This window comes from Lacerta agilis, chromosome 8, assembly GCF_009819535.1.
Source record: "Lacerta agilis isolate rLacAgi1 chromosome 8, rLacAgi1.pri, whole genome shotgun sequence".
NCBI classification, from domain to species: Eukaryota; Metazoa; Chordata; class Lepidosauria; order Squamata; family Lacertidae; genus Lacerta; species Lacerta agilis.
This window is the reverse complement of record NC_046319.1, coordinates 47,361,298-47,384,494: the sequence shown is the minus strand read 5'-3', so window position 1 is coordinate 47,384,494 and position 23,197 is coordinate 47,361,298. Positions and strand designations below refer to the sequence as shown.

General features: G+C 42.6%; 1 protein-coding gene across 1 annotated transcript; it reads right to left on the bottom strand.

Annotated features, from left to right (window-relative positions):
• Window positions 1-541: 541 nt before the first annotated feature.
• Window positions 542-21,317, bottom strand: PLA2G15 (phospholipase A2 group XV). Its single transcript, XM_033157222.1, has 6 exons — window positions 21,111-21,317; window positions 10,703-10,859; window positions 7,864-7,982; window positions 6,580-6,678; window positions 5,661-5,885; window positions 542-5,070 (listed from the first exon to the last, which is right to left on the bottom strand). Exons 1-6 carry the CDS (start codon window positions 21,280-21,282, stop codon window positions 4,559-4,561), a joined length of 1,284 nt encoding a protein of 427 aa, XP_033013113.1. The 5' UTR covers window positions 21,283-21,317; the 3' UTR covers window positions 542-4,558.
• Between the last annotated feature and the right edge of the window lie 1,880 nt (window positions 21,318-23,197).

The following is a 23,197-nucleotide window of genomic DNA, read 5'->3' as shown; positions in this document are numbered from 1 at the left end:
TGCTGCAGCTGTGTTGAGTGTATTTCATATTATGCTCCCTAAATTTGTGTTTTTGTTAGTATGGTTTTGTTGTACCTGTTACAGGTGGGTAGCCGTGTTGGTCTGCCATAGTCAAAACAAAATAGAAAATTCTTTCCAGTAGCACCTTAGAGACCAACTGAGTTTGTTCTTGGTATGAGCTTTCGTGTGCATGCACACGAAAGCTCATACCAAGAACAAACTCAGTTGGTCTCTAAGGTGCTACTGGAAAGAATTTTCTATTTTGTTGTACCTGTAAGTCAATCTGTTCTCTGTCCCTGTGAGCTACTTTGGGCATGATTTTGAAAAGCGGCACATGAATGAACCTGATGACGAGCCTTCAGGAGCATACACAGGTAAAGAGTGAACCAACCAGTTGCCAGTTGGGTATTGTCCATCGCCTACAGTGCTCTTCTTTGTTATGAGCTCCCTGGGCAAGGTCTGTAAACTGTATGCTGTAGAGCAGACGGTTGCTGTTAAATATTCTGTGTTTGAAAAGCACAAAAGAGAGGCACAAGAAACATTTAGTATTTGATTCACTTTATTATGTTATCAAAGTATGACAATCAAATTGTCAGAAATCTACTGAACTCATTCACACGAAGAGGAAGGTGTATATAAAAACAACAGGCCTTCCCAGGCAGTGTTCTATATTAAATACTGTTAAGCAGAGAACAGCAAAGTAATTGCTCAGTCCCTGAATTTTCGAACACCTCAAACACTATGTACTCCGCAAACTAGCTTCATGGCTAGAATTCTTGACTTTGGCCTGCAAACTCCTTTACACTTATTGCTCAATGGTGAAATCTACTCTTTCTAGCAGAGTCACATAGTAGCCCTACAACCTTGTAGCAGCAGCAGCATCTATCTATCTATCTATCTTTTAAGCGGTTGAAGTTCCATCCAGCACTCTCTACATATCAGTTGTAGTGCATTTGGTCCTTAAAATTATTTTGGTTTTGGGGAGCAAAGTTGCAGGGACATGAAAAATGAACACATTTGTAATAATTGGGGGTACCAAGAGATAGCGTGAAGAGGCAATCTTTTGGAGAACATGTCTCTCATGTGCTTTCACAGATTGACAGCAGCAACCAGAACCCAAAGACACATTTTAGGATCGTCATGCCCAGTGAAAATTTAACTTTGAATTGTTGATTCCCAAGATAAATAGAATGCTTTTAAACTCTAGTTTCAAAAGCAGTTTGAAAGAAGGACACAGATACATTGTTGTTTGAAAAATGTGAGCTTCAGGAAATTAATTGCACAATTTGTGGCTCCCTGGCCATGATCTACAGGAAGCTCCAACTCAATTAGTACTTCACCACTGAATTTATGAATAACCATCATTCACAATGTTAAATGGTGGATATAAATGGCAAAATCTAACCCAATATAGCTTTTCCCATTCTGTTATCAGTTAAAGGATAAAAACATAACAAAAAAGCCACAATATGATACAAAGCCAAATATAGAAGAGAAAGTCTGTCATATAACCAGAAGAAGCCCCAGTGGGACAGCTAGTGATGCGTGGCCATATTAAATTTTACAGCAGGCAGCTGGCACAAGCATTGATAAATAAACTGCCAATGGCCTGGAATCAACAATGGGAGTCAGGTGTATGACATTGATCGGGACAGGTGAGAAAGGAGAAATGAAGAGGTGACATTTTGATTGCACTATGTATTAAGAATGAAAAGCAGGTGGGACAGAAGTATTACAGGGCACATAAGAATGGGGTTGGAAGTCACAGCAACAGATGCCACTTACCAGCTACAGCTGGACAATATGATGCAAGGCCAAAACATGGAAGGCACACATACAGTAGGAGCACACTCTGAATATACATGTGGCCTTTGGTTTAACCCCTTATTCCTCATCCCCAACTGAAACTAAGCCTAAGCACAAGTAAATCAACACATTCTTGTTACCTTCACCTCTATTACTCCCCCAGCCTGGCACTCTCTGTTTTGTAATTTAAATTGGATCATACTTAGGAATCAGAGACCTATGCTTTTCCTTATGTTCCACTGTTAAGCGCCATATGTATGGATCTGAAGTGTAAGTTATATGAAGTGTAAATTAGCAAATCTCTGAAGATCTGTCACACTCATTTCCTGTTCTCTCGTGTAACAGTCCTAAACAGACCATTAAGGCAAGCCCTAGCCTTCAGAATGTTCCATGAAAGTGATGTTGTGCTGAATGTGGATTTCCCTGTGAATGTGCGAGGCCAAATAGTAAGAAATAACTCTGCAGGGAAAAGGAACCCAGTTTCACCCACATGGACCCAGCGATCTACATGGCACCAAGCATAATGGTACCTTGAGGCCATAAGATTGATATGGGTAGGATGGAGAGCAACAGACAAGGTGGAACCAATCTTAGAGCTATAATTAAGTATAGTGTCAGTTTAGCAAGTCAGATTTGCAATCAGAAGCATTCCCAAATGAAACTTGCAGCTACAGAACAAACAGAAGCAGATTGATGCTGACAATTCAAAGACATGGCTTGAGGAGGCACTCTCAGAGTGCAAGGCGTAGAACAATGTCTGCTGGAAACTTTCAGAGTTTATGTTATTGCCATGCCCACAGTGATCACCAGTGGCCTTGTTTAAAATGGTTACTGGCATTACTGAAAAACAGGAAATTGGATGAACAGGATTGCACATTCCATAAGGCAATAAATACTTTGATAAAACATTTTGTTTCTTGGAGGACCAATATTATGCTAAAACTACTACAATGCAGCAATACACAATCTAGAAAACCTAAAAGCTTGACATAGACTAGATAAAAATGTTACACCATACCAGTAACGGAAAAATATACTTGCAGACTGTAAGCTACCACTGCAGATTCTGTGTGATCTCATTGTCTAGTTAGGAAAAAGTCTGAAGATTAGAAAAATACAAATGGTAAAGGTGTCCACATCTGTCGCTTTGTGCACTTACTTACTGAGAGGTCAGGTTCAGTGCAAGTTCCTCAGAACAAAATTCAGATTTCCAGGTCACTCTTACTCTCAAACTGGAGTATTTGGCACAAATCTCAAGTCAGCCCCCTCTTACAAGTGTCCCTTATGACATCAACAATTGACGTACCTCCCCCTTTTGGGTGCTTTGAAAGTTTCAACACAGGGACTAACCAGACATAGCTAACAATGCAGCAACTCGTATCCCAAACATAGACTGAGCTCAAGGCAGGAGAGTTTGGTTGTGCCATGTTGGATGGACACTTATGCTGGTTAGTTAACTGAGGAGATGGTCACAAGCAGTTATTTGGGTGGGCAGAAGCAGCAGGAATAAATACTAAACCATTTGCTCTGGAAGGAGGGATTGTCAATAGATGGCCAACCCAGCAGCTAACAGGCAATTATGGGGTCAGCTGAGCCTCTCTTTTTTTGCAGTCTGCCCAGCACTGCCTCAGATGAAGGTTGGTGCTTTTTTTACGGGTACTTTCTGCAATTATGGTTGCACATTACACTCCTGAATCAGGAACGTGAGCAGCTTTGCCCCATGCCATTTTGTTCTATGGTACAAGGCTTGATCTTCCATAGGGGACAAGGAAATAGAATTTGGAAGAGGATTACAGTACAAGAAAAGGAGCCTCCAATGAAACATGACAGCCAAGTTACAATACCAAAATTTCTGGGAAGAGTTAGCTTTACTATCAGCTCCATCCGGAAGAAGTCTCCAGTAACAAGAACAGTTTAGGCTGTTATTTTGCTCTACAATGCTAAGCGTTGCTGGAAGGCAGCCTGTGTTTTAGACACTCCAGATCATGGAAGGAAGGCATCTGGCTAAAATAGCACTTGTCACAACACTGGCTTCTGAACAAAGGTTGGCAAGTACTCAAGAGACAGCCAACTAATCACAACAAAAGAGAGACCATCTCCTTAAGACCATCGTGAATATCTACCCTGTCAATTCTCAGGTCTACTGCCAACTGGAAATCTCCAAGTTACAGCAGTAAAGAAAATCTTGCTGTCTTCAGCCATTGATCTCACCTTGCTCCAGCAAGTATCAAGCTAAAGGGTTCATCTTGTGCTAGAAAATCTTATCAGGAGCTCAGAGACATACTGTATCTTCTTCATGAACAATACTCATCTGGCTGGATGTCACCAACTTAAATACAAAACTGAATAGCTGCTGCCGGGACTTCACTTAATACTAGTTTCCCTGCTGGGAACAATGATCCAGCACTTGTGACCCTTCAGAAAAGGTTGTGTTATTGTCCTTTTCTTTATTTTACAGCTCAACTATGCCCTTCCCCACATCCCAGAGAACAAGCACAGCACATTCTTCACAAAGATGGGCACTGGGATTGCACTAAATACAGCTGGAATGAGCCTTTTGTATGTAGGACACCACAGTGTGTTATGAGCACTAATCAAAGAGACAAGTGATCATTAATTGACAGCAACATTTCCAACAAGGCCCAAACAAGCCAAGCAGGCTTTAAATAGGGTTGTCCAAAATAGCCATTCTTCCTCCCTGCCTTAAAAGGCCCTTCAAGTGTCATGTCAGAAGAGGGTATTCTGCATTGTGTCATGAGCCAAAGAGAACTTTTTTTACATAGGAAATTGTATTGGCATCATAGAGCATTTCAATGTGCTCACTCCCTGGAAGCTCATACAGTGTCACATTCTGTTTCTGCTGGCCCACCCACTTCTGACACTGCAAGGCACTTCGCAAATTCACTGTTCCATCACCATCACCATAAAAGATCTTAGGATCCTTGTCTGGAAAGGTGTCATAGAAGAATGACTCTGGGGTCTCCACCCCAGTACCATAAAGACAGTGTATGCGCACCCCTGGAGGAATCATATTGTAGACCAAGGATTCGGTCTGTGTTCTCATGAGCCAGCCATCCTCAAAGCCAATGTCTGTATAAAACTTTTGGTAATCCTGAATAGTATAGTTAGCAAATGGAGTGCTGACAAGGATCTTCTCTGGAGACCAGGTGTAGTTGTAAGGGAGCAACCAGCTGGTTGACACTGCAGATCTCTGCTGGCCTCTGATCTTAAGGGAGCTGATGACAGGGATCCGATTGTTGTCACCTGAGGCATTAAAAGTTATTATCTGGTTAGTTATCACATGGTGTCATATAAACCCATAATCCAGTAGTTATAAACTCATGACACAGACCAGAACTAATATATAGTTTGAATGCTGTCATTTGACACTTATTAGGTTGTACTCTTCAAGCCCTGACATGGAGGGCATCAGTAAAAATATTTGATGCCAAAGATGGCATAATACAAGGGAAACTACTGTGGTATAAAAGTGTCATACAATATAAATAACTTCATGTAATCTAAAGACTTACCTTGAGAGATCGCTTGATGGTTTCATAACAGATAAATATCTTACCTGCTATCTAAGGACTCTGCCTCCCAATCTTTAAAATTTAAGACCATCAGTAGCTTCCCACAATTATAGAATCCAATCATCCTGGAAATTCAGAAATTGTTTGTCCTCCAATGCCTGTTTCGGGCTGGCTCTCCTCAACCAAAAGCTGGTTTTAGGATGAAGCCTGTAGCTAGTTAATACAGTAGTACATATAGATGTAGCTAAGCATGTTCAAGTTGCACCACAAACCCCTGTCCCTTTTAATGGAACCCTCCCTCTGCAAGCTGGAGACATTTACCTGATGCTAAAACACGTAGAGTTTTTGCCACTCCTCCCCATGGGGCACCAAGTGAAATGAAGTCCCTTATGTATTTGTCTTTCCAGTCTTGAGGCTGATGGCTGAGGAAGTAGAGAACATACATATTCCCCATGCTATGGGCAATTAAAACCACTGGTTGACCATATTCTTCATACATTATCTCTATCAGCTTCCGGAGGGCCACAAAATAGTCTTCATTCTCATCTAGAAGAAGGAAGGCAGAGAATTTATCCCATTAACTGAATGAGCTCATTCAGTATCTCTATTGTCATTTTATTTAAAACATTTAACACTGAACTGAAAGTTGTAGAAGATCATGTGCACTATTTTGGATAGGTTTTTCCCCATTGTCCACAATTCCCTAAACCTTTCAGACTAGCTCCCCAACATTCAAGACAAAAGCCTCTCAGGTTTGTTTGTTTTTAATTCTATGAGTCTAAGTTAAAAGAAAGTGTGTCTTGATTGTATAATCTGACACAGGCTGCAAAGAAAATGACTTTGTTCACACATGCATGTACACCACTTGCCTTCTGCATCTCAATGACGGAACTGAAAATGTGAAATGGCCCCATTAAAAAGCACTGATTTGCACTGATGGTGGGTGACTTTAACAACACCCTGTATCAACATCTACCCTCCAGGATTCCAGCACAGCTCTTCAGTAACAATTTGGCTTGTTGCACCATCTTGGCTGTATGAAGTAGAAAGGTCACCAAGATTTGTTTTTAAACAGCCTTGTAACTATTTAACTATCAGGTGACATTCTGTTGCATCAGGGGCTAAATAGGTTGAACTTGTAAGCCTTGGAAAAACTTGATTACCACAAATTGTGTGTTTGCATAAACCACAGTTCATTCTGCTCTGTAACCCTAATCCCAATAGATGAAGATTTATTTACTTGGTGTCTTCCGCCAATCATAGGGAGCGCCTCTAATATCTTCATCCCGTTGATAGCCCAAGTCCACCAGAGTCTGCACCAGTGTATAGAAGTAGGTACCTATGGCCAAAAGAAGAAACTGAATTGCAACGATACCGCAGGCCCAATTAACACTGCCCTTTATGTAACGTTAAAATTTCAGGGCCCTTTTAAGCCAACTCCCATATTGGTTACAACATGTTATCTGTTAATTTGTTCAATTTAATCATTCTTCAGTTATAAACAATTACAGTGTCAGTTACGTTCATTAACAATTCTGAAATCACAATTTGGAGATTACATTCATTTTCAAGCCATCTGGGACAAGATGTTCTAACATCTGTTCATTCCTGAGTGGTCAACTTGCTCTATGTTTTCATCTATGAGGGTATATGACCACAGGAAGAACCTAAAGAACCTGTATGATCACAGCTGTTGGAAATGAGCTCTCAGAGATGGTTGTCAGTTCACCTTTGACGCAGTCTGATTTTGTTCCACTTAAATTTTCTCTGACCTTCTAATGCCAGGTGAGATGGTACTGGCCTTAGCAGCTGGTAGAGTACTGAACTGTGTTTCCATAACTAACATAGTTTAACATGGTTGCCTCCATCATGGGCTGAGCACATTTCCACTCTATTGCCAAGGAAGTGAAGGCTGAAAGTTAAACACCAAGGGTGAGGGCAAGAAATGCCATCTAAATAACCCTGGCACCATGGGGGCATTGTTATTTCTGTTTCTGATATCAGACTTAAATGTTACATTTACTACAAGGAAGAAGCATTCTAAATCAAATAGAGTGCACTACAAATAGCAATATGTACATAGGCAAGTTGGGGAACAGCCATAGCTCAGTTTTAGAGCATCTGCTTTACATACCGAAGGTCACAGGTTCAATTTCTCATCATATTCAGGTAGGGCTAGGAGAGACACTCGTCTGAAACCCTAGAAAAATCCTGACTCAGTACAAGGCAGCTTCCTACGTCCCTTCCTAAATTACATGCTTGGGCCTATGTATAATACAGATTGGTTCTTTTCCCATGCCTTCCAATCAGACAAGTATGAGCTCTTTCCATAAAATTCAAACAAAGGCACACAGAGAATAACTCTCAGTAACTGTTCTCCATCTCTGGAATTATTGTGGTTTTTGTCCAAGGACATTTATGGGAAGGGACTATTTTGCCAGTATGTTTCATGCATGCATATTTGAGACTTGACACTACCACTGCCAAGAGTCCAAATGAGATCAGATTAGGTAAAAATACATACCAACACTTCTTTTACTAGGGTCAAGGAATTCCAAGGAGAAAGTCTGTCCAAATCCAGGGACTTTGATATCCACCCCATCTGGTGGCACAGTGGATCCACTTGTTCGATTGTATACTAGCCTGGGGGGAAATACCAGTATCAAGACCAACATCTGAATGGAAGTCTATACATTTGAATTATCAGGTACACAAAAGGTGCACAACAAATGGACTTTGAAAACATGTTTTCTGATGCACACTGATACACTGATTAAACCAGTAAGGCGTTAAGTCCAATCTGCATCATACGCTAGACTTCAGGTCTAAAAGGAAGAGATAAGCTTTCTTTACTAATATAGCCATAAGTGGAGTTTTAGCAAAAAGGGTTAAGAGACTGGTAAGACAACTTTAAGTAGGTTATTTCAACAAAGCTTCTCAGACAGACTTAATATAGCATAAGAACAATATCCACTTAGCTGCTAGGTACTATCTGAAGCAGCCCAGTCTAATAATTGCAAACAATTTTCTGGGGAAAGATTTATAATGTAATGAAAAAGGTGTTGAAAAACACATTTGCTAAAAAACCAGAAGCCTTTTTACTTGGAATTATTAGAGGAGAAATCCCCAAAAGAACATTACATTCTTTTTGTATGCTGCTAGACTACTTCTTGCCAAAAACTGGAAGACACATGAGATACCAACCATAGACGCATGGCAAATGAAGATGATGGACTTTATGGAACTTGCTGATCTGACGGGGAGACTGAGCGATCAGACAGAAGATGTGGTGGAAGAAGATTGGAAGAAATTCAAAGCTTATTTGAAAAAGTATTGCAATATATAGAACTATGGACTCATAGAGGAGGAGTTATAGGCCTACAGCATGAAGGTTGATTTTAGTATAGAACTTTTGTTTTTTGTTTTTTTATGGTGAAGTAATAATATAGGTCAATAATAGCTAAATTGGTAATTATTATTAATATGTGAAGTATGATGATAAACCAAACTGCTAACGATGATTTAACAATGAAAATCAGATGGGAAGGACTGAGGGAAGTCAGCTAACACTGTTAAAGAAAGTTAGAGGAGAAAAAAGAATCTTTTTATGTTTTTTATGTTTTTTTAAGGCTTTTGTATTTTTTAATGTTTTTGTATGTTATATTTTTCTATGACTATTTTGAAAAAGAATAAATATTATTTGAAAAAATAATAATAATTGCAAACAATTGGTTGGCCTTGTTCTTGCTGCCATACAGTTTCCCCCTTCCTAGAGCTCTCCCTTCCTCCACTCTGTAATGAGTTCCAGCAGTTTGCCTTAAAAAGCACCTGATGATTTTGGCTAATGTCCTCAACTTGAGTGCTGGACATATGTTCTTGTCATAAGCAAATAAGGTAATTAATCAGTCTGCTTTAACTGTTCTGGCAGGTAAGTGGAGAAATGTTAACCAATGCCTTGGTAACATGAGGTCTACAGACTTGTGTCAATAAGAAAAAGGATGTAATATAGCATTTGTAGTGTTTGCTCTTTGGGAGACCTCCCGGTCCAAGGAACCATTTAATTTATCATTAACTCATAGTTAACATTCTGATATGCAATACAAGACAGCAATGAAGTGTTAAAAAGGCATAATGTAAGTTGTAAAAGGTAAAGGGAACCCTGACCATTAGGTCCAGTCGTGTCCGACTCTGGGGTTGCGGCGCTCATCTCGCATTACTGGCCGAGGGAGCCGGCGTACAGCTTCTGGGTCATGTGGCCAGCATGACTAAGCCGCTTCTGGTGAACCAGAGCAGCGCATGGAAACGCCGTTGAGTAACAAGCAAATTCAAGGATAACAGTTTATTCATGTGGTCACATGGAAGACAGAGCAAACTTGTTTTCTCATGCTTAAGCATAGCTGTCAACCCTCCCTGCTGTTCCCCAATGCTATAATAAGGGAATTTCCCGCAAAAAATGGAAAGGTTGACAGCTATGTGCTTAAGAGGATAGGACCCAAACCAAAGGCTTCAAGTTACAAGAAAGGAGATTCTGACTAAACATGAGGAAGAACTTTCTGACAGTAAGAGCTGTTTGACAGTGGAATAGACTCCCTCTGAAGGGGCAGACTCTCCTTCTTTGGAGCTTTGTAATCAGAGGTGGGATGGTCATCTATCATGGATGCTTTAACTGAGCTTTAACTGCACTGCAGGGGGTTGGACTAAATGATGCTTGGGTCCCTTCCAACTCTACAATTCTATGATTCAACAGCTATTTAAACTTTTATGTATGCAGGTAGTAGTATTTCATGACTGGATTCCTGCCAATTTCAAACTGCCACCTTTTTGAATGCTGGCTCAATTCCTACAGCATATCAAGCTACAGTCTTTGCTAACAAAATTTAGAACACAAACCATGTGAGTAACTGGTAGGGAATCACCATGAAAATTGTTCCAGAGGGACAAGGGTTGAACTAAATGATTCTCTGTTCCACACACAATCCAATTTCCTATACTGCAATCGGAAATTGTGAATCCATGTAGTTCATGCATGGCACGTACACATATTTTGCACTGTTTGATTGTAGCCTAAACCTGCTGCCAATTACTGTAGTTTCCTGCTGTGGACGTGTGTTCCTCAAAAGTGACAACCTGCATACAGACTTCATAGTTTTCTGTCTGCTACACATAAGATAATAGCCGAGCCAGGATTTGAATTCTGATCCCACTGACTTTCCCACATTGCCTTCTGAGTGGTTTGGGATCTCAGCTTGAATGTCCCCAGATCTCATACAATTTGGGTAATTCTTGCTACTCAAAAAAGAATCAAATTATTTAAGTCCCATTTTTACACAGAACTGAGTCCTTTTAACAGTGGTATGACCCACCTGATATTATCTATCCAACAGTCAATGATAACAGGAAGCAGCAGTTCTAAGTTGAGCCACAATGTGTAGTAACTTTCTGTCTTCTTGGAGCAGAGGTAGTGCACCACAGAAGGTTTGTCCAACTTTGCTTCTAACTGGTTACCCAAATCTCCCGGCACTGTAATGGTAAAAGAAAGGGAAGAGTTACATCAAGTGCTGTGGTTTTGCTCAGGCATTTTTACTCCCATCCCAAAGCTACACTTGGTTTTAAAATGCATTGAGGTTTTATTACTTTAAAAATACTACACTCTGTAAAGCAATCAGAGCTCTGTGGAGAAATGGCCTCAGCACTATTGTAAAGTAGCCTTGAAATTACTCAAGTTTCCAAGCCTGTCAGCCGACCTTAGCACTCTTGTGGTGCTTGATATTCTAAGAAATGTAAATACTTCTGAGTACAGATTATGTTTGGTGGGGGAGAGACTTGTTATCTCAACAAATGGAAGTTAAATTGACTGTTTCAAACTACTTTAACACACTATGCATTTTTAACTATGCAAGGAAAAAATGCCTTCAAAATTATTATTATTATTAGATTTTGCAAGCCAGAGTCCTTTCATGGAACCTCCCACCTACATTACACAACACCTATTTGTCAGCTTATTTATCACAAGTTTTGTTTGCTTTATATTTTCCACTATTATACACATCAACTGAAAGACACAATCAAATGCATCTCATGTGTTTACTAATAGTACTATTCTTAGAGCAGACAACAAAAAGGTAGATACAGAATTACCACCCTAGCAAAAACATTTTCTTTCCAATGTTGCAGTCTTAAAGGTCTTCCCACCTAGATAGAAACTATATACTGTAAACCAAAACTAGTTTCAAGGAGCTGAAGGAAGAATTGGCATAAATAGGGGGGGGGGGACGGATGGAGCTACCATTCATTGGGCATTTAAAAATCTGATACTTGTACAAGTAAGTGTCTTAAATATTTGCACTTGGAAACTGGTTGGGGATTTAGAACTTTATTCACCCTCCCTCCACCTGTTATATATGGATTTGAGCATGTTTTCTTCATGGTGGGCAGTTCTCAAGTTTTCACCTCTAATTCCAAGAAATAGGACTCTTTATTTTTGCAGCTTCTGTTTCCCAGTAGTCGTGGAAATGTCTCCCGCTACTGTTGAACAAGATGAAGAGTTTATAAAACCACTTACAATTCAGGGTTGTTTATTTTGCAAGAAGCTTCTATGTTATAATTAGGACTAGAAGGGCAGTCACATGATATGCAGATTCCTCTGAAGAGTGCAGGAGTAAACAAACCCTGCCACAGACACCCAGCTGCCAACCTGAGTCAAACAACGGAGTAGGAGCTTAAGAAAATGAATACCTGAATAGCTTTGTTTAGGGTCAATCTACATCTGACAGTGACAGACCAGAGTCTAAAGCAGATCGCTGATCAATTGTTATAGAGGAGTATTTGCATGATTTAAAGTGCATAAATGTCAAGTGAGTGCTGAGCCCTTCCTGTGCTCTCAACCCCCCCCCCCCCCATTCTAACCACTTGTTCTTAGACTTTCATCTTGCAATAGCGATCTAAACCTCAAAGTTAAAAACAGCTGAAATGAAGCTAGGGAGGGAAAGGTTAAGTACCCCACCCTCATCCACACCTGGCCCACATCATATTAAAACTTGACCATTGGCTGGTTTCCTAGGAATTGTACACAGTCAACTGTGGATTGTGTTGCATTGCTGTCGCGTGTAGTTTGGCCCTTAGGTTCTTAAGATTTTAGCAAAGAGTCAATTCAAACCCTTTGTAAGTGATCCAGCAAACCAACTCTGATCCTAAAATGTACTTGCTTAAACCCCCCCTTAGGAATTAATGTAAATGAAAAGAAAAACAACAAAGCTGAACGGTTTGCTTAAAAGCACTGAAGTTCCTTTAAATAAGTAGTACATAGCAGAATGAGCAAAGAGATCCTTATGAATGTTTATAAATACACTACCCTTGATACAAGTCCAACCTACTTGCTTACCCAAGAGCAAAGCTTGTGTCAGTTAGTATAATTTGTAGCAGGAGTTATAGACTGAAAATGGTATTGTTTCAAATGAATGGTATCAAACTGGATCTGGATCTACATAGATTATGCACTAATGTGCTGCAGTAAGCTTTTGTTTCCAGCTGCTACAAAGTTTGGCACTGTACTCAAAAGTCTGGAATACTTGCCTGTCAGGCATTTTCCTTTATGACTAAAAAACACTATGTCCAAGCATGCTGCCCTGTGACAAAAATTAAAAGAAAATTAAAAGCAGATATTCTTGAGGTCAAGTTCCAGATACAGTTTGATACAACTAGCACACTGCCTGAGAATAAGTCCTCCCTGCTTGCAACTGTAACTATATTATAATAATTTTAAGGTGCACACACATAGCAGGCCCCACTCCACAGAAAACAAATCTTTCACCTTTCAAAATTAGGAAATATTCCCTGACAAAATAAATACACTTCAGCTGAGTACACATAGCAATCCCAAATTCATCTTGACTCTCTTAATGACCTCAAATATTTCTTCTGCAGCAAAAGTGTCTTGGAAAAACCATTCCACGTATTTCTATTCACTTACATATCCTTCAAAATCTGTCAAAAGAGCATATTTTGTGTATAAATAGGGAAGGTCTGTAACAATGGTTTCAGAAACTAGGTTATTTACCATTTCAAAAACAGCCCAGGTCAGGATAATGCAATCAGCAAGCATTATCAGGTACATTATTTTGCTAAACAGGAGACAAGCCACGCTCTCAAATTTCTGTTGTAGACTGATGCTTGTACAGTCGGACCTTGGTTCTTGAATGCCTTGGTACTCGGACTTTTGGAAGCCAATCGTCCGACGCTGCTTCCGCGGCTTCCAATTGAGTGCAGGAAGCTCCTGCAGCCAATCGGAAGTCATGCCTTGGTTGTCGAATGGTTCTGGGAGTCAAACGGGCAGTCAGAGACCAGTGACGAAAGTCAGAGACCAGTAGCGGCAGCTGTGGCTACCTAGAGGTCTCCCAAGGAGAGGGGAGTGGAGAGAAGGCTGAGGAAACACTCCACAAAGGAGGGTGTTCGATAAAGGGTGAAAGGCTGCCAGCTCTGCAAGCAAGAGGTGACATAACCGGACTCCTGAGTCCCACTGGGATGCCACAGAAAGAATGAAGTTGGTCAAGGGAGCTCTGGACCCAAAAAGGTTGAAAACCTCTGCGCTAAGGGATTGGGAAATTTCTAAAGCCTTTAAAAGCTGTTACACACCTTTGTTCTGGGTCCTCACCTCCTTGTAGCAGAGGAAGGGGTGGGGATACTGTTGCAACAGAAAACTAAAGATCTTCCTTGCTTTTCTTCTACTGGTTCCTGCCCAGGGCAATGCAGGAGCTTGCAATGACAAAGTATGAGCACCTAGAATATAACCCAGGACCTTTTGCCAAACTTATACATTACTTGGCAGACAAGTTGGTACGGATAGTGCTTCCCAATGGTAGAAAGTCTGAAAATAACAGGTTTGGGTCATGTGACTATTGCACAGCATCAAGAAAGGTGCTTAAAAGTCAATGAAAAGTACAACAGTAAGGAAGCATATGGAGAAGGAAGCTACAGTTCCAGTAGGCAATAGCACTGGAGCACAGCCTAACTTACTATTCCCCTGTGCAAACTACATGAAGTGTGGGTAAATTATATTGTTTTTAAAATTCAAAAGTGGATGTATTCCAAGGACATGTATGAAATGGGAGGAACTGGTGGTGGTAACAAGATTGTCCACTACAAAATGATGCTTAGCATCTCATACTAAAAGTTAACAACACTTTGGCCACCACATGATACATTAAATCATGGGGCAATCAGTCAATAATAACTTTATCACTGAAATTAATCTTCCTAACAAGGTGCCACAATGAATGTTCTGTAACTCTACTTGCAACTATCTCCATGGCTAACTGCCAGTTTGAGAGGCAATGACTTAAATTCAAAGAAGGAAGAGCAGACCAAGTGGATCACAGAAAGCTTCTTATCCTACTAAGTCAAGTAAAGAGATTACAATTATTCAAGAGAACGGTGATGGCCAAGAAGTAAAAAAGAATGTGGCTCTACTCCATAATAGGAGATGGGCATGATTGTTTATGTAAACAACCTGCTACAGGATGATATAGATGATAGAGATAAAACCTATGCAAAGTGATGCAAGACAGGAACCCAAAAAACGAACACAAGTAGTTATGCAGTCTCTTGCAGTATGAGCTGGCAGATCTTTGACCACAGTCATCTTTTGAAATTCACCAGTTAAGCATCTAGAAGCCCCCAGAATAACCTCTGTAGTATAGTGAGAAAAGAAGCAAAATATTAAGAGGATTGCTGTTGATTCCATTTGCTTTTTAAGTAGCCCATTAACTTCTCATCCCTAGTTGATGCTTGCACAACCCTATTTGACATATGCATATAGGAACTAGCCAAGACAACTAAAAAAGAGACACAGACAGCTTTCTGGGGTAGGCGGTGGTGGTGGTTTTTTTCCCGTCAGTCCCCAGCAATTCCCAAACTGACTTGGGGTACCATGAGATATTTTTTTCTACCCAAGTCAATTTAAATATGTCGGTGTGCTAAAATGTCCCAAAATGAAGCCATGTGTGATATGTCAGAAGTAGGACTATTATTTGTTTCCCTGGGCTGGGTTTTGTTGCTTTTTGGGAGGAAGGTTCGGCTTGGAAAACCACATGGAATATTTCTTTACCCCAACAAGTTAACAATGGACAAAAGGGGGAAAAACAGCTCAATTACAATAATCTATAGATTTTGTGGAATTTTTTTGTCGCTGATATTTTTCATTTCACAGGTGTTTTGCAGAACAAAACTTGTAAATAATAAATGGCTTGAATTTAGGAAAACGATTTACTAAAACTATGTTGTAGGCCTACTTCTATGTAAATTCTGCAATGAACAGTGACAACAAAGATTATCAAGGGTCTGGAAACCAGCCTTATGAGGAATGGTTAGGGGAGTTGCATATGTTTAGCCTGAAAAAAGGAGACAGAGGAGATATGATAGCCTTCTTCAAGTATCTAAAGGACTGTCACACAGAAGATGGAACATGCTTGTTTTCTCCTGCTCTGGAGGGTAGGATGCAAACCAATGGCTTCAAGTTACAAGAAAGGAGATTCTCACTTAATATCTTAATATTTCTGGTGGTAAGAGCAGTTCAACAGTAGAGTGGAGTCCCTCAGAAGGTGGGGCAGAGGTTGGATGGCCATCTGTCATGGATGCTTTAGTTGAGATTCCTGCATTGCAGGATATTGGACTAGATGACTTTCATGGTCCCTTCCAACTCTACAATTCTATTATTCTACGCATTGGATGCAGAATAAACAGCAGTGTGTATACAACGTACATTTACGAAAAACAAGAACTCAAAGTTACAATAAAAATGCTCAACAGTGTTACTTTCAAGCTCCCTTTAAGACACATGACCACACCATAACATTCTGCTATTTTCTGTTCAACAAAAAACCCTGAAAATAAATACATTTAGATCCTGCTGCAAGACAGTGATGAGTTACTAATGAATGCTTCAACATGCACCTGAACTTTCAACTCCAAACTTGGTAGCAAAAAAGGCTAAACAAAACTCAAGAGCAATTTCCTAAGAAGCTATAATAGTGTCTAATAGTATTAGCTGTAAATGTATATGGGTTCCTCCATACCTACTTTTTCCTTTAACTCGCAACTTGTGTGGGAGCTGGATTCTGGTGGCTGCATGTAAAGGTGAAATTGCATATAGCCAGAACAATCCCAGAACCCCACCTGCATGACCATCTCTACTTTTCTGGAGCTGGCATGCTGAGTGGCCCTTGTCCCTCATGCAACACAGAGAGCTTTTAAGCTGTGTCTTGCTTACCGGTCTCCGAAAGGCTCTCACATAGGCTCCGGGTGGCTCCCAGAGCCTGTGCAACATCTTCCCAGAGCCCAGTAAGCAAGGCAAAGAGCTTAAAAGCTCTCTCCATCATGGGAAAACCCAGCACAGCACAGAAAGAGCATTTAAACTCTCCATCTTGTGTCCGTTTAATTGCAGGGGGTCGGACATAGATGATCTTCAGGGTCCCTTCCAACTCTATGATTCCGTGATCTGTGATCTGCATGCTGGCCAGCCACCAAGCACATAAAGCTGTGATTGTGTAGGTTCATAAGTTGTGAGTTGATTGTATTGCATCTGAGATCAGACAGTCATGGGAAGACACAAAAAATTAGTAACTGGTGTGTTCTCAATTCTGATAGAAACAGGAAATTAATGCTCCCATAAACAAAGGACCAGGGTGTTGTTTATATTATTTGAATCTTCATATAAACAAGATATGTTAATTGCCATCTGCTTGCCCATACTGGATTTATTAGCAGCTACATTAAAGCCCCATAGTGAGCATCTGTCTAGCACATGACTTATTTTAACTCATTTACTTCTCATGTGGCTGAAGCCTGATATTAGATCTGCAGATATTTCACTGATCGCTTTATCTCAGTTGATGCCAGCCCTGGATTAAATGTCAAAGCACATTGTTTAAGCCTTTGTGGAAAACAAGTAAGAAGAGAGCTGGTACTGGCTCATCTCCATAAAGAGACACATAGGCAAACTGTTTACCACTCCACGACCTCAGAAATTCACACATGTAAATTCATTTCATTATTTGATTCTGTTAATCAGGTCTCTGATTAACATATCCTTTTAAACAATAGTGAAAACTGACATATCCTTTTAAACAATAGTGAAAATTATTAAAAGATAATCAGCCTTTGTCTCAATGACACCATAACAGCTAACCTCTACTTTTGGCTGATTGCAATGCAACAGTTTAAAGAGCTATTTATTGTTTCTATTCTGTGAACACATACCTGCATGATTAAATTCTGCAGGAGTCAGAACACTGCCTACATTTAATCTGTCATTCTGCTCTACACAAATAACAGAAGTACTATAAATAAGATTATGTTTCATTTTGAAGCGGGTCAAGATCTAGTCAACAGGCAAGCTTTCCCAATGCCAAAATAAACATAGTACAGTGGTACCCCGCAAGACGAATGCCTCGCACAACGAAAAACTCGCAAAACGAAAGGGTTTTGCGAGTTTTTAGTTGACTCGCGAGACGAATTCGTCTATGCCTGTTTTCGCAAGACGAATTCGTCTGGCGAGGTACCACTGTAAGCCGGCTTACCTTTTCGCTCCGGTCGGGAGGGGTGTTGTCCGCGTCCGCCATTTTGGATCGACTGTGCATGTCTGCGCATGTCCAGACATGCGCAGTCGATCCAAAATGGCAGACGCGGACAACATCCCTCCAGACCGCAGCGAAAAGGTAAGCCCTCCTGGAGCCGCGCGGCGCCGCGTTGCCGGTCGGGAGGGGGCCGTGGGATCGTGCCCGATGTCGGGCATGATCCCACGGCCCCCTCCCTCCCTCCCGGAGCCGTGCCGCCGCGTTTTAAGACTGCAAGGATCGTTGCAGTCTTAAAACGCGGTGCCACGGAGCTCCGATGCCGTTCGGGAGGAGGCCGTGGGATCGTGCCCGATGTCGGGCATGATCCCACGGCCCCCTCCCTCCCTCCCGGAGCCGCGCCGCCGCGTTTTAAGACTGCAACGATCGCTGCAGTCTTAAAACGCGGCGCCTCGGAGCTTCGTTGCCGGTCGGGAGGGGGCCGTGGGATCGTGCCCGATGTCGGGCATGATCCCACGGCCCCCTCCCTCCCTCCCGGAGCCGCGCCGCCGCGTTTTAAGACTGCAACGTCGTTGCAGTCTTAAAACGCGGCGGTGCGGAGCTCCGATGCCGGTCGGGAGGGGGCCGTGGGATCGTCCCCGATGTCGGGCATGATCCCACGGCCCCCTCCCTCCCTCCCGGAGCCGTGGCGCCGTGTTTTAAGACTGAAGCGAGCGAACAGCAGCGCAGCTGTTCGCTCACTGTAGTCTTAAAACGCGGCTTGGCTTGGCTCCGGTGCCGGTCGGGAGGGGCCCCCGGACTTTTTCCCCATAGGAACGCATTAATTAAATTTTAATGCGTTCCTATGGGAAAAGGTGCCTCGCAAGACGAAATTTCCGCAAGACGAAAAGTCTTGCGGAACGAATTAATTTCGTCTTGCGGGGTACCACTGTATACACTTTTAGATGTGTGTATTTCCTATTTATAAAACTACAACAATTTGTGTATGTGAAGAACACAGTTTGGTGAAATCCATGGGATTTATATTAACTGAATTGAGCTTCTTTAACAGAGACCTATGCTGGCTAGTATTATTTGATCTCTCAGTGGCTTTTGATTCGCTTTTTGCTCCAACCGCTGCCCCCAGAGTATATTGTATAAAACAGAGTAATTCTATAAATTCAACAGTTCATAAAATACTAAGAAACACAAAATTCCTCCTTCCTGGTGCTTCTACTATTGGTAGAATCTTTACCAGATGAACTGCCACCACATGCTTTCTCAGGCAATACTGTCACCTTCCTTGCACACAACTCTTCTAACACTGTTCTTAGGAATAAATCCCACAGATTATTCCCTGGTATATATGTGAAGGGTTCCAGTCAGTGGGATGTTAGGGTTATAGATTATTCACTACTGGTTTTATCCCACAGCATAAGAAAAGCCATAGTTTTTCCTTAATATTGGTATCAGTGTTGGCATCACTGTTGTAAATGTTTGTTAAAAATAAATGTAGCCAATTATATATATATATATATATATATATATATATATATATAATGCCGCTTAAGCCAAATATCTAAAGAATCAAATGAAGAAAAACACCAGTAACCTGCATAAGACTACAACACCTCCTGTGTTATTTATCCATTTAGTCTAGGTTGTATCCTATTAGGCCATACAGAGTAGACACTGAAATCAATACAAAATAAAAAAATAAAAAATAAAAAATTCCTTCCAGTAGCACCTTAGAGACCAACTAAGTTTGTTCTTGGTATGAGCTTTCGTGTGCATGCACACTTCTTCAGATACACGTGCATGCACACGAAACTCATACAAGAACAAACTTAGTTGGTCTCTAAGGTGCTACTGGAAGGAATTTTTTATTTTTTATTTTGTTTTGACTATGGCAGACCAACACGGCTACCTACCTGTAACTGAAATCAATGTACATTACTAACTTAAGTCCACTGATTTTCATTTACTTGGATACAAACCACATTGGCAGGAAGGGAGGTTAAAGTTAACATTATCATAGTGGTAGTGTTAGACTAAGTGATAGTGAGGATGCAGTGCGGAATGTACGAAACTGCCTTATGCAGTGTCAGATCATTGGTCCATCTAGCTCAGTATTATCTACCCTGAATGGCAGCAGCTCTCTACAGTGTCAGTTAAGGAACATTTCCATTGCTATCTAGAGATGACAGGGATTGAATCTCGGACTTTCTGCATTCAAAGTAGTTAGTTGCTTAAGATCCCATTTGGCCTGGAGGCACGGGGCATTCTGGACATGATGGCAGCATAAGTCTGGCAGGCCCCTGTCAGACTGCATGCCAGTTACCCCTCCAATGCCCTGTGCAAGTGTACTCATCTGCCTGCCCCTACACATGCCTGCCTGGGATAGCATCAAGCAAAAGAACTAAAATGTGTGCATTTCCAGTCTAGACTAACACAGCCTTTAAAATCCATCACGTTTGGTGGTTTTAATCCCGAGTCAGACCATTAGTCCATCTAGTTCAAGACTATCTACACCTAAGGTGGTGGCGGCGGCAGCTGGCTTCCCAAACCCTACCTGGAATTGCTGGGGACCTTCTACCTACAGCCACAGAGCTTACTGCCTCCTCTCAAAGCTTATCCCCAGGCTCCCTAGTCCCCATAACTTTCATCCTAAAAGATTAGCAATTCCAGGATATTTCAAGCCCTCCTCTCCCCCTTCACTCTTAGAAGTCCAAAACGCAGGTCACTGTGCGCTTGGGCTTGTGATGCAGCGGGGACTTGGGATCCGTGAGACTTTCGGCCACAATTAACCTGTTAGCCCACGTTAATAATAATAATAAAGATAATAATAAAAAATAAAAATCAAGTGCAAACATAAGGCATGAACAGAATAAGCCTGCATACCTTCCCCCCATCCAATAAAGCAGAACTTACTGCTTCCTCTCTGGGCTCGAAGGTGACCTCCAGGCTCCCCTCATCCCCCCCTTGCCCACGTCTCTCCACATAGCGCTCTCTCCCACAGCCGCCCCACCCTGAGCCCAGGAATAGCCAGGGGGGCTTTTGAAGGGTGCCTCCCTCCCTTCCTCCCCAAACCCCACGGAAACTTCTCGTCCCAACCATGTGGGGGAATCTGGAGCCCCGGCAACCTTTCCTCACAGGTGCCCGTTTTTTCCTCTCCTACCCCGACACGGACTCCGCCCCCCCCCCCCCCTTAGGGGCCAGTCCTTACCCAGCACGACCGGGGGGCCGGGGGCGCGCCTTCCTCCGCGGGGCAGGCAGTGGGCGCCGTGAGGCGAGCAGAAGAGCAGCAGGTAGAGAAGGGCCAGCGAGGGGAAGGCAGCCCCGTCCGGGAGGAGCTGCTTCCCTCCGACCCCGCCTCGAGGCCGGCCGGGCCGCATCATCGCCTCAACTCATGCCCCTCGGAGGAGCGAGCCGCGAAAGCGATCAGAGTCGCAGTCCGCTGCCGCTGCCGCTACCGCCGCCGCCGCCTCGAGACAAACAAAACGGCTCTCTCCCCGCTCGAGCTTCTTCCAACCGCCGGACCTGTCAGCTGAGGCGGCGCGCGCGGTGCCAAAGGGCCTATATAAAAGAGGGGGGGCGGCTAGCCAATCCGCTTCTCACCGGCTGCCTAATAGCCAATGAGAGAGAACTAGGTGTTCCGGCGCTCCTCCTATTCCTTCCCTACCCTCGAGTTCAGTACGGGAAGTTGAGAGCGGAGATGTCGATTGAAAGAAAACACACACAAAAAACCCCAAGACGTTGAAGAAAGCACGGTCCCCCCCTTTCTTCCCCGCGGCGAGGAAGACCAATCGCAGATCGAGCAGATCCACTCCGTCTCAAAGCAAAAGACTTGCATATGCTGCAATTGTACAATTGAGGACGGGTGCAACGCGGTTTGTTTTGCAGTGTCCACCCACCTCGTCTCCTAGTGCAGGGATCTGGAACCCGTCACCATGGGTGCCCAGCTTGCAGCTGCCAGTCCTCTGATCATGGGCCATGCTGGCTAGGGGGTGTTGGAGGATACCAGCATATTGTGGTGGGGGGCACTGGTGCCCCATCCCTGCCGGAACAGAAGTGCTCCTGCTTAGGACGCTATAACAAGTTTTAAGGAGCTTAAGCGGGCCGGCGGGGGCTTAATTTCTTTTCTTTTCCAGCTGACGTTCAGCATTCTGTGAATACTGGATGTATTGGGCTGTTTGGGAGGCAAGCAAAAGGCATTTCAAGGACACATTTCAGCCTGGCAAAGACACTAAAGGAGGGTGTGAAGCAGGGCTGGTGAAGGTCCAGCGTGGGAAGAGCCCCAGGGGCAGATGCAGAGGCTTGGAGTAATGTATTTTGGCACACATACCCAGACCTGTGGTACCCACCTCCCTTCCATACATAGGTGCAAGGACTTTTCTGTTATTGTCAGAGTAGCGAAATTGCATTTTCTACTTGATAAAGGAGCTGCATTTTACCTTATGGTAAAGTCAACTGGGTGCGACTCAAAAAAGTAGGATGCACCTAAATACCACTGACATTAGTTTATCATATTTCTGTTACAGGTAGGTAGCCCATGTTGGTCTGTCATAGTCAAAACAAAATAAAATAAAAAATTCCTTCCAGTAGCACCTTAGAGACCAACTAAGTTGTTCTTGGTGTGTGCCTGATCACAGTGTAGGGGTGTGAACCCATCCGTAACCAGTTCTGTACTGTTTTCTGGAAGCCAGATGGGTTTTTCCCCCACCCACATCTCTCTGGGTTCTATTCATGCCCCCAAACGCCACCTTTTCCTCCCCAATCCAAGCATTTCATAAAAAAGGGAAATGAAATACGGTAATATTCATTCATTCGTTCTATGCAACATGTGACTTGTTTTGTAATCTGCTTACTGAGCTGCTTTGTGTTTAGCTAGCAACAGATTAAAGTGGAATCCGTTCCCTCTTCCCCCCCCCCTTTTTTTGCTTTTTTTGTCTGCTCTGTCATGTGCCTGTGCCTTGAATGGGTCACTGATAGCTGCTAATCAACAAGAAGACCTTGCTGAGAAAAAACTTTAAATGACACGACTCTCTATCTTGAGTTGAGCAAGAGCTATGCCATTGTTAGTGGAGTCAGAAGTGAAACTGCAGGCTGCAGCATAGGACCTGAGTAAAGGTAAAGGACCGCTGACCATCAGGTCCAGCCATGTCCAACTCTGGGGTTGCGGCGCTCATCTCGCGTTAATGGCCGAGGGAGCCGACGTACAGCTTCCAGGTCATGTGACCAGCATGACAAAGCCGCTTCTGGCGAACCAGAGCAGCGCACGGAAACAACGTTACCTTTCCGCTGGAGCAGTAC

Excerpts from the sequence above, each read along its gene's own strand:
- PLA2G15 (XM_033157222.1), bottom strand. The coding sequence starts at position 21,282 with ATGATGCGGCCCGGCCGGCCTCGAGGCGGGGTCGGAGGGAAGCAGCTC. Across the intron at positions 7,983-10,702 it reads TGTTGGATAGATAATATCAG|GCTAGTATACAATCGAACAA; the intron begins GTGGGTCATACC and ends ATTTCCCCCCAG. Across the intron at positions 6,679-7,863 it reads CCCTAGTAAAAGAAGTGTTG|GTACCTACTTCTATACACTG; the intron begins GTATGTATTTTT and ends TTTTGGCCATAG.